Here is a 10,154-nt window from a genome sequence, read left to right on the forward strand (position 1 = left end):
TTATTCACATATCACATTCTAGGATGTAAGAAAGTTTATGTAAATAGGTTGGTAGTTGAAAAATCTGATCTTGGGTGGCAAGTGACACTGAAAAGATGTTTTCTCCATTAAAGAGCGGTTGAGCTTGTCGTCTCTTGTGCAGACTGGAGTCTTTGTTCTGGAACATTCTCCCTTCCTGCAGGGGGGCTGTGTTTTTAAAATTTCTTTGCCGGAGAGGTTGAGAGAGGTGATGGCTGGTAAACACAGACCCAAGCGGGGTCCAAATTAGAGCATCAAGCAGACGCTGCCAAAACCAAGGCCAGAGGCTTGTAGGTGTCAGCTCGCATGAGGCTCAGCTCCACTGGGCGACTCGTCTTCGTCTCTGAACTGAGACAGCTGTCGGTAGACGAAGTGTAAATGAAACAAAATGAGCCGGGAGGCTTTTAGTAATATTCATTTGAGATTTATTCAGGTCATAATTACACATTGTCCCTAAAATGTTGCACAAACAACTGGCACGGCAGTGCAAACGATACAGCAGGCCGACAGATAAACGTGCTTGGATACAGATCATTCTCATCTTGTATTAGTACCTCGGACCAATGGGAGCAGAGCCGCCGTCGGACGATCCGAAAAAAGAAGTTAGGGATATTAACAAATCTTCTTATAAAAAAGGTCTTTGTAAAATGAAATAAAAGCAGAGCCTTAGGATAAACATTGCAGTGCATTAAAGACATGCAGATAATTAAAAAGGGCGAAACCTGGTATGGAGTAGTCTACCACCGCTGTGAAGTACATGATCTCAGTGCTGTGACATGCCATAAACTGGGTAGGTTTGGCAGTTTGGTCAAATGACTATGTAACCACCACACAAAGAATACTAAAAATTAAGAAATCCTATCCTGCATTGAGATAATAATTCCTTTTTTTCAACAAAGACATGAGACAAGCCTCAGCTTCTAGCATCAAACTGTCAAACAAACGTCAATATGATACCATGCCAGCATTTTCTAAACATTGCTCTTGGATGGATGTGCTGGCAATAACGTCTTCACATGAAGCACCTCATTTTCAGCTCAGTTAAAACCATTACAGTTCAAGTAGACCCCTTGCTACTGTATGCTCATGTAAACATACACAGCTATATAAAAACTTTCACCAAATACATTGTCAATTCGCTAACATTTGCTGCAAAAGGACGGCAGAGCTGCAGCAGTTGCTTTCAGTGGACAATGTTTTCTGACGGCGCTGGTTCAAAAATGGAATTTGCACACCCTCAAGCAGTAGAAGTGAATGTTCATGGATCATTAATTCAGTGGAGCTCAGTCTTTTTGCGAAATGTGGAAATAATCTGTGAGAAATTCTGCAAGATATTCAACTTTTCAGAAAAAAAAGAAAAAAGATTTGGAGTTGAGAAAAAGCTGGAGCGTATTCCAAACAAGTTTCGAGCTGCGTCTCTCACACTCAGTTCCAAGTCAGCCAGTTCTTTAGAGTTTGAGCATGAAAAAGACATCACTGTTTTCTGGGTCTGGGGGGGACTGAGACTGTCTCAGGGAGGGGGTTCCAAGGGGGGTGAGCTGACTCAGCAGGTCCAGGCCGGAGCAGGGACTCTGGGCCATGCAACACACGCCTTCGGGGTTCCCCCGCTCCTCAATGGGGCTAGCACCACTTTCACTGCCAATGCTACCAGTGAGGCCGAAGCTTGCACTTCTGCCCTGGACCAGGCCCTGGAGCCTCTGCCTCTCCTGGTTCTTCTTGGCCCTGTTTGCAATGTAGCGCACCCTGCTTTGGCTCCTCGAGGAGGTCCTTCGTACCGGGTTCTCATCCACAAACTCCTCCTGAGACTCTCCAGGCCTGTTTTCCGGGGCGAAGTCACTGGCGGTCAGCGGCTCCACGTCAGTCAGCTTCCGTAGCTGCTCTGTGAGGTCGCTGGGCGGCCGAGACTTCTGGAGGCCGCCCTTGTGGAGCTGGTCCCTGGCTGGCCTAACAATGAAGCTGCGGCTGATGCTGTGGTACTTACTGTCAAAGTTACAGGAAATGTCATCGGAGGTCAGGTCCCCGAGGCTTTTGGACATGGAGGCAGTAGCAGTCGAGGTTGTGGGCGCGGAGGACGGCCTGCTGGCTGACGATTGCTTGAGTCCCTCCATGTAGAGCCGACTCCAGGTGTGCCTCCTTTGAGTCAGTCTGCCGGGTGAGTCCACGGAAGCTTCCTGGGGAGGCTGCAGGGGGCGGGGCTTAAGCTCATCCTTGGGGCAGTCACCTTGCTGAAGATTGGGGTTTGACTTGCTCTTGCTGACCCGGAGGGCATCGTAGGAGACCAGCGCTGAGCGACGGCACGTGACCCAGTGAGGATCGCAGGTGCTGCTGGATGTGGGCAGGGTGGTGAGGCTCTTCAAGGCCAGGTTTGGCAGGGAAAGGTCAATGACGGTGTCGCTGGAAGAGATGCTGGAGGAGGATGACATGCTATCTCTGTGGTTGCCTGGCTCCAGCTTGCTCCACAGACGGTCGTTCATAGTAGCGTCCGTGCAGACCTCTGGCACGGCTGACTGGTCATGCCTTGCTGAGCCTACAGCCACCAGAACATGGCCCTTGCTTTTTGTTCTCCTTACTGGTACGTGTGATGGTTGATCGTTAAACAGGGCTCTCCTGGCCTGGGCTGTCGGAGCACCAGGGACTGCAGGGGACACTGCTGCAGCAGGAGCCTCCAGTCTGTGGTCAGACCTTACCTCTGCTGGATCAGTTTTCTTTTCTGTCAGCGTTTCTTGGTTTCCCCTCTGGTTCGGCGTGTGCTCCATGAATGACTCAATGCCTCGGTTGGCCTGGCGGTCTTGAACGCACTGTGCTGGTGCAGTTTTGTCAGCAGGGTTCGTCGGATGGGGAGACGCGGTTCTGGAAAGGGCAGGAGGTCTCATAGGGCCTCCGCCCACCTTGATTGGACTGTGCACAGCCCCATTTGAAGGAATGGCCAATGGGCAGTCTGCATTTATTGCTGTGCATGGAGAGTGCAGTGGTGATGATGAGGAGTGACGTGAAGATAGGCTGCCTTCTGGAGTGGAGACAGAACGGATGACACAAGGGTTTCTGGCAGCGTCAGAGTTCAGCGGAAGAGGAGCTGGCCTCTGCACTGTGGGACAATCTGCGGAAATACAGACAAAGAAAATGTCTCACTGCCAATGTCATGTATGGTCCCTAAAATCGTTGTGGTTGTAACAATCAACAACTGTATGTGCTTGGAACATAGGGACGAGCTGATCCAATCCGTTGATTCGGTTTCAGCTTCGACACTGACCTCATTCAGGGAATATCTGCTAGAAGTGACCGATTCACATTAGCCGTAATACAGTTCGCTGTTCTGTGGTGAGCTAAATTTGATGTGTAAGGCTACTGCTACTTACAATAAATATCGATGTGAAGGCAGTGGAGGGCCTGCTACTGTAAAACTTGAGGTGTTGACAGGGTCAGGGTTTGACACATGGCACTGACGTTTTCTGAAACAAAACCGAATGCTAGAGAATGGCAAATCTTCAGGAGTTAAAATACTGCAAAGGGCTACATTTAACAGGTTTATCTCTAATGAGGTGGGACAGCCTCATGCCATCATTTCAACATTATAAATCAGTTTTTAACAGAATGTGGGATTGTTTGGATGGTTCCACTTCCCAAAAGTTGGCGTAACAGCCTTAAAACAAAGTTACCTGATGTTTTACCTCAACAACTGAAGTCAGTTGTCCTTGAGAGGCTCAGCCGGGAGACGCCTTGGAAAAAGGTGGTACGAGGAGCTAACTAGAAGTGATTGAGTCGATGTGCTGTTCTTTAGCTCCACGTATTTTTAGCTCAAACATTTAATGATAATTCCACTTTATTACAACTTACATCTCTTTGTGTGACTGCATTGTCTTGTTGTAATGTGTGCAATTCAGTCTCAGGTCTCTCTTGTAAAAGGGATTTAGATATTAATGAAACCATGCTGACATCAGGAGGCAGGTCTGTTAACTGTGATGATGTTTACAGCTGACTATCTGGAGAATTTAAAATTCACCTGTAAAACATGTTTATTGACCTTTCTGCCTTCTTTTTAATGAAAATAACTTAACAATTAACAGGGAGAGTACAATAGTGTCATCATTCAAATACGACTCAAGTTGTAATAAACCAGATTTACCCTCAAGTGATGGATTCTGTTCCCCTATTTGATGATGTGACCAGACAAACCGGCATGGTGCTCTCACTACTCCCACTCACGTCATGTTGAGTTAGTGCAATTACAAGAATATTTGGAAAAGAAAGAGAAGAATGTGGATTTCAAAACACCGCAGGTGTGACACGTGGTCTGGTGAGGCAGAGAGACTGACGGGTGAAGTGAAGGATGCACAGGCTGCATTTAAAAGGTTGCATGCATTCAGATTACCTGGCTCTGGTCATCCCCTCAATCCTGCACTAGTAACAGAGAGCGTGCAGAAGGGAAAGAGAGGAAAAAAGGAGTTCAGCAAAACTGGAAAGAAGAGGGTGAGTGGAGGCAAGGACACAGCTTACAGGACAGAGAAAGCATCTCAGCAGGAGACGTTATCACAAATCCATCCTCCAAGTCTACATGAGGGAAAAGAGCATTTGTTTTATCGTGAAGAGAAACAGGAGGTAAAGCTGCTAAGATTATTCATCACATGACTTACGAGCGTGTACAGGATCTGCCAGCATTATATGAATAACAGACGTCAGCATTCATCAGATACTGTCATGAGGCCAGATAACTCAAATTCCACTCCATAAACACACTGGTTTTCCCCACTAGATTGATTCCCACAGTAAGAACACTGATGGCCATCACGTGATGAATACAGAGAGGCTGAAGCTGGGTGGGTTTGGGTAGTGCAGCTGGCGTTTGGTAGGAAATGGACTCCCCTGAAACATGTCATGTGAGGGTCCTCCCTCACATGACAGAGAGGGGTTTTCTCCTGGACGCAGTACAGATGTCAGTGCCTTGTGACTTCCAACCAGATGTTGTAGGTCATGTCTTCAAAACACTGTCCATTCCGGTCATATGAGGGTGTGCTTTGAGTTTTCTCCAATTATGTTGATTCAGACTTTATGCCTCAAATGAACGAGGTTAAAGAAGGAGCAGGAAACTACTTGTTTTCATTTAAGGTTAAAAACTTACCAGTTCTCTCGTCTGTGAAGCATGGGGGTAGTACCAGTCACAGTGTTTTAAGGCAGAGAGAAAAACAATTGGAAAACATTGAAATCAATTGATTGAAATGGGAACCAGTGATGAAGTTGAAGTAAAAGCTACAAAAGTTAGAATTGAACAATAACAATGGAAAAGAATAGCTGGGAGTATAGACGTTTCCTCAAACTACCAGGGACACGTGGGATGACTAAAAGGCACACAGCAGGATCATTCTGACAGCATCATGCTACCAAACATTCACGGTCCTGCATGTACGGAGGTTATCTGTAAATCTACAGTCTACAGTTGTCGACATGAAAGGCCCTCTACAGCCACTAAGCAGCAGCTACGGGGTTTACTGCTAATGCTGCCTCACATACATCTTACCAGCGAAGAACATTGGGGACTTATGCCGCAACTCTTCCATTTTCTGGGCAAACAGGGCGTTCATCTCCCGCTGCAGGGTGCCTACAGCCCTCTTGCGGCTGTCGAGGACAGAACGTGGAGGCAGCAGAGGAGGCGACTCCAAGCTGCTGAGACTGCCAAAGCTGTCACAGCTGCTGCTGTCACTGAGCAAGAGACCCTCATTCCCATTACCGTTTGGGAACAGGGCGCTCGTTGGGCCGCAAACAGTGCCGTAGTTGGGCGGGGGTGCCTGTTGCCATCGGAGGCTGGTCTTGCAGTCTGGGGTGAGGCGCCGTGCCCGTGTTACGGTGTTGGGGGAGCATCTTCGGGGAACGCTGCAAGATCGGGCGCTACTCTGTGACGCAACGGGCCGGAGTCGGATGTGCTGGGCTCCCAGAGTTTGCCTGGCTTTGGCTCTGGGGAAGGGTCGGCAGAGAACCTTGGGCGAGTACTGAAACTGGGCCTCTGTGCATGACTTGGGGTGGGCAGGTGACGGCTGTGACTCTGTCTGGGTAGCAAGCTGTTGGGGCTTGGCTACATGCTCTGGCTGAACTGGTCTCTTGGGCGAGGAGGAGAGGTTACTTCTCTCCTGTCTTTCCCCATCTGCCCTTTTGTACTTGCATCCCTGACTTTCAGCTTCTGGACTCTCCTTGGAGCCGATCACACATGTGATGCAGTTGGAGGACATCCCTACCCGGCCTGAGCTATTAAGTGAGACACGGACGAACACCCCTGGCTTCATATCCAGCGGGTCATGTAAGCGGAGCAGACTGGCTCGTTTCAGAGGCTCACTCACGGGTCTTCGTTGAGCAAGAAGAGGGCTCTTACCTTTACCCTCCTCAGGGTGCACAGTCCCATTGGTGTCAGGACGGTCCCAGGGGCCCTTGGCTTGGTGGGATGCCAGCGATTCCCTGGTACGGTTTTGTGGTGGTGTGGGCTGGTGAGAGGCGGCAGCAGAGGCCTTGTCCCTGTCCTCTCGATCTTCACTGGCGCCCTCTGAGCTGCAGTCTTTGGTGTCGATGGCGATCTCTGGGAAGCCCTTATTGAGTTTGGGCTGGCCTTTGGTGGGTGCGCTGGCTGTGCGGCGCAGAAGGTGGGCACCGAACGGGTGCTTACGGCTGTGATGCACAGCAGCATGGCTGTCCAGGGAAGCCTGCTTTGGGTTTCTGTGAAACAGCCCTTTTATGCCGGTGGCTGCTCTGGCCTGACAAAAACACAACAAAACATCACTGTCAAACACAAGATGAATCTTAAACCAAAATGAATAACTCACAGAGAGGTCATACAAGAAAATCTCACCATAATGCAGTTGGGCACTGGATTATTGCAATTATACATCGGCAGGTTTTGTACCGTGAGCATGCACATAAACAAATACCCAAGAAAGTCCCTGTAATAACAGGTGTGAATGATCACTCAGTCTTTAACGTGATCATTCAGCTGTAGTCCATGCGGCCTCTCTTTGAATGCCACTTGGATTCAAAGTGTTAACGCTGTCATTTTCAGCACCTATATATCTGTACACAGCAACTGTAGTCCCAGTGGTACATCATTGGTTGAACAAACACATGCTTGAAGCTACCTGTCAGAGTTAAACACACAAAAAACAGTCCAAGCTGATTGCAACTCAATGCAGTGACTACCATTAGTGCTGTGTGGAGACATGTTGGTGCTCCCTCGTGGTAGAACAGCAATGGTTCTGGTACTGCAGTTATTCTTTCAAAGTTAACTATTTTCATGTGGGTTGGCTTGTTTTTCTGCATACAAAAACCTGAATAACGAAGATGCTATAATCACAAAAATACTGGCTTCAACATGTACATGTGCCTCGAGGTGCTGCATGGTAATGGTCAAACATCACAAAGACTGGGGAACAAATGATGACGGTGATGAGGAGAACCAGACAATGACATTAGTGATTGTGAAACTCGTGTTGACAAGACAATCCTGCAAGATGTCACTGGACCACCCCAAAGAAATGTCAAACCAAATGGAGCGTTAGCGGGACCAGGCCTCATATTACGCAACCTAAAACCCTTGCTGCTATTGAGAGCTTCAAACAATGTGAAAGAAGTAGATCCACACAGTCCAACTGTTGACCACTGTGGTGAAACGCTGACTGACCAACTGTCAACGTGAAAGCAACAGCACAGACAAAAAGACAAGCTTATGAAGAAAAGAAGTATTTGTGGAACAAAAGGGACATGTTGGCTGAACTGAACTACCAGTAGACCCACATACTGTGCTGCTGCCTGGGTTGCCTCTGAACTGCAAAATCTTTCAACTGGGAAACAGAACAGAAGTCCAACATGATGGGAAATGCACTTCAACAATTGGTACTGATACAAGTCCAGCCATGTTTATTTTCGGTCAAAAACTGGAAGTACGGTGTTCCAACACTCCCAAAACATGTCCCAACTCATTAGACGGGTCTCTTCATGTAGAGCCATGGCTCTTGAGATGCAAAAGGGGGGAACAATTATCCATCACTCAACTGGTACTACATCCCCAGCTACAGGGGATTCTATGGTCAAGCCTTCATAACTCATGCGAGGCATGAGTTGGCCTGATAGTTTTTAATGCTTGCAGTCAGCTGACAAGAGGGGGCTGTGTGTTTGTGGGGGGGGGGGGCATGTGGATCATGCAAGATGCCGACTGGGTGTCACTACACCTGGGTTTTGAGCGGCCGCTTCAGGGCTCCTAAAAATGTCCTGCTTCTAAATGGAGCGTTTGGAAATAGAGGGGTCCACTGAAATCACAAGCAGACACAGGAAGAGAGCAGGAATCAGAGAAGGGGGGGATGAGGGAGAGAAACAAATGGGAGGCAAGAGAGAAATCACAACCAGAGGCACACAGCTGAGAGAGAGACAATGTGAACAACAGAGCGGCCATTTACAATGTGCTTGTGTGGTGATAGCGACGACTGCATCATGAAAGACCGAAGAATAACATTTTGAATCTGAAATAACACGAGTAATACATCTGTAGCTGCACCATTTCTATTTTGCTGAGTAAGTGTTCCAGTTCTTAACTATCTCTCTATGGAGCTGCTTTGTGCTCACGGACATCGTCATATTGAAACAAAAGGGACAAACCCAAACTATTGGATGCAAAATGTTGTTTAAAGTAGCATTGGTGGCTGATTGATCGCCCTTAGTACGTTTACTCAATGCAGAGCTTTCTCTGGATATAGAAAGCTCTGCCTTTAGGTTATTGGCTTGAGGTGCCTAAATGTCCTTTTGGTTTATCTGCTCTTCCTAGAAAACCTGAAACTGTCAAAGATTTATTTTTTGCAGTAAAATTACAACTATTACAACTATATATCAGTGCCTTACACAACATTCTGCTGTTCGTGTTCAGGAGCTGGGACAGACTCGAGAGGGATTACAGAAGATATCTGGAAAATAAATCTGAAACCAAACCAGGGAACCATGGATCCCCTCATCATCTATCCAAATTTAAGACCATCATCGCCAGCTCATTGTGCCTTAAGTGCCATAATAAATACTGGCAGCCTTACACGTTGGCTTTGGTCCGGTCCCAAACCACAAACACACGAGGAAACTGTTGTGTTTGAAATGCAGAACATGTTGGGAATTGAGCTGGAACTGGACCCAGTATCTCTTCTCCTTGCTCGTACTATATGCACATTACTAATGAACGTTCTGAGGAATAGTTTTAACGTCCTGACATTCTGTGCAAGGGACAATATATTACTGCAATGGATTTCCTGTTCGGCTCCCACGGTCTGTGTTTGGTAAGCCTCGGAGTCTACTACACTCAAACACCACCAACACAACGTGGAAACATGTGTTAAGAACATTGAAAGTATCCATTTTAACTGTGAAGTATTTGACAAATAAAAAAAACAACTTGGAAGTTCTTCATCACAAAAGGTGTGACTGAAATATTGTTGGATATTTGAAAAAATATCAATGGGCTGGGCTCTTATTAATACAGATTCTTACTGTACTATAATTCATGTCATTTTAAAGGAGAGAGAACACATTTTTCACATGATTTCAGCTAGCTCCCTCTGTAGTACCTACCTTACCAGTGATGTCATTCACAGCTACGTGAACAAAGATGGAAGCCTCCACCATACCTTCCAAGTAAATGTGGCGATAACCTGAAAACACACACACACACACACACACAGTGAGTCAAACACAACAGGGCAGATATGATTGGCTGTAGATAAACATGTTCAACCTCTAGCCACTGAATCCAACTCAAGCTCCTCACAAGCCCCGCCTATCAGATCATTCCATCAGAACTCTTTTGAGTGCAGCCCTCTCGTGGTATGGATCCTATCGAACAAACACGTTCAGATAACAGCTCATCTTAGACAGTAAGGTGTGGTGTCCCTCAAGGTTTGATACTCACACAGAAGTATGTATTCATACTAGTTTGTTTGTATTCATATTAGCTTGTTGCACTTATTGTATTCATATTTGTTTGTTTCTGCACTGTACGTTAGCTCTGGTTTATGCTCGGAGATGCACTTATGACTTCTGGTGACTATAGTTCTCTTGAATACCTTGAATCCACTTATTGTAAGTCGCTTTGGATGAAAGCATCTGCTGACTGTAATGTAATGTAATGT

The 10,154-nt window shown here is 46.9% G+C and overlaps 1 protein-coding gene across 1 annotated transcript in view; it reads right to left on the minus strand.

Moving 5' to 3' along the window:
* Positions 1-465: 465 nt before the first annotated feature.
* The window catches only part of plch2a (phospholipase C, eta 2a), a gene marked incomplete at its 5' end in the record, with an annotated part of 67,623 nt that continues 57,934 nt past the window's right edge, over positions 466-10,154 (minus strand). The window contains 4 exons of the mRNA XM_079272878.1: positions 466-3,115; positions 6,377-6,752; positions 8,238-8,297; positions 9,598-9,677. Of these exons, the coding sequence (XP_079129004.1) occupies positions 1,467-3,115; positions 6,377-6,752; positions 8,238-8,297; positions 9,598-9,677 (2,165 nt within the window). The 3' untranslated portion in view covers positions 466-1,466. The remainder of the gene's footprint in view (positions 3,116-6,376; positions 6,753-8,237; positions 8,298-9,597; positions 9,678-10,154) is intronic.

Source organism: Melanostigma gelatinosum (genome assembly GCF_949748355.1).
Source record: "Melanostigma gelatinosum genome assembly, chromosome: 8".
NCBI classification, from domain to species: Eukaryota; Metazoa; Chordata; class Actinopteri; order Perciformes; family Zoarcidae; genus Melanostigma; species Melanostigma gelatinosum.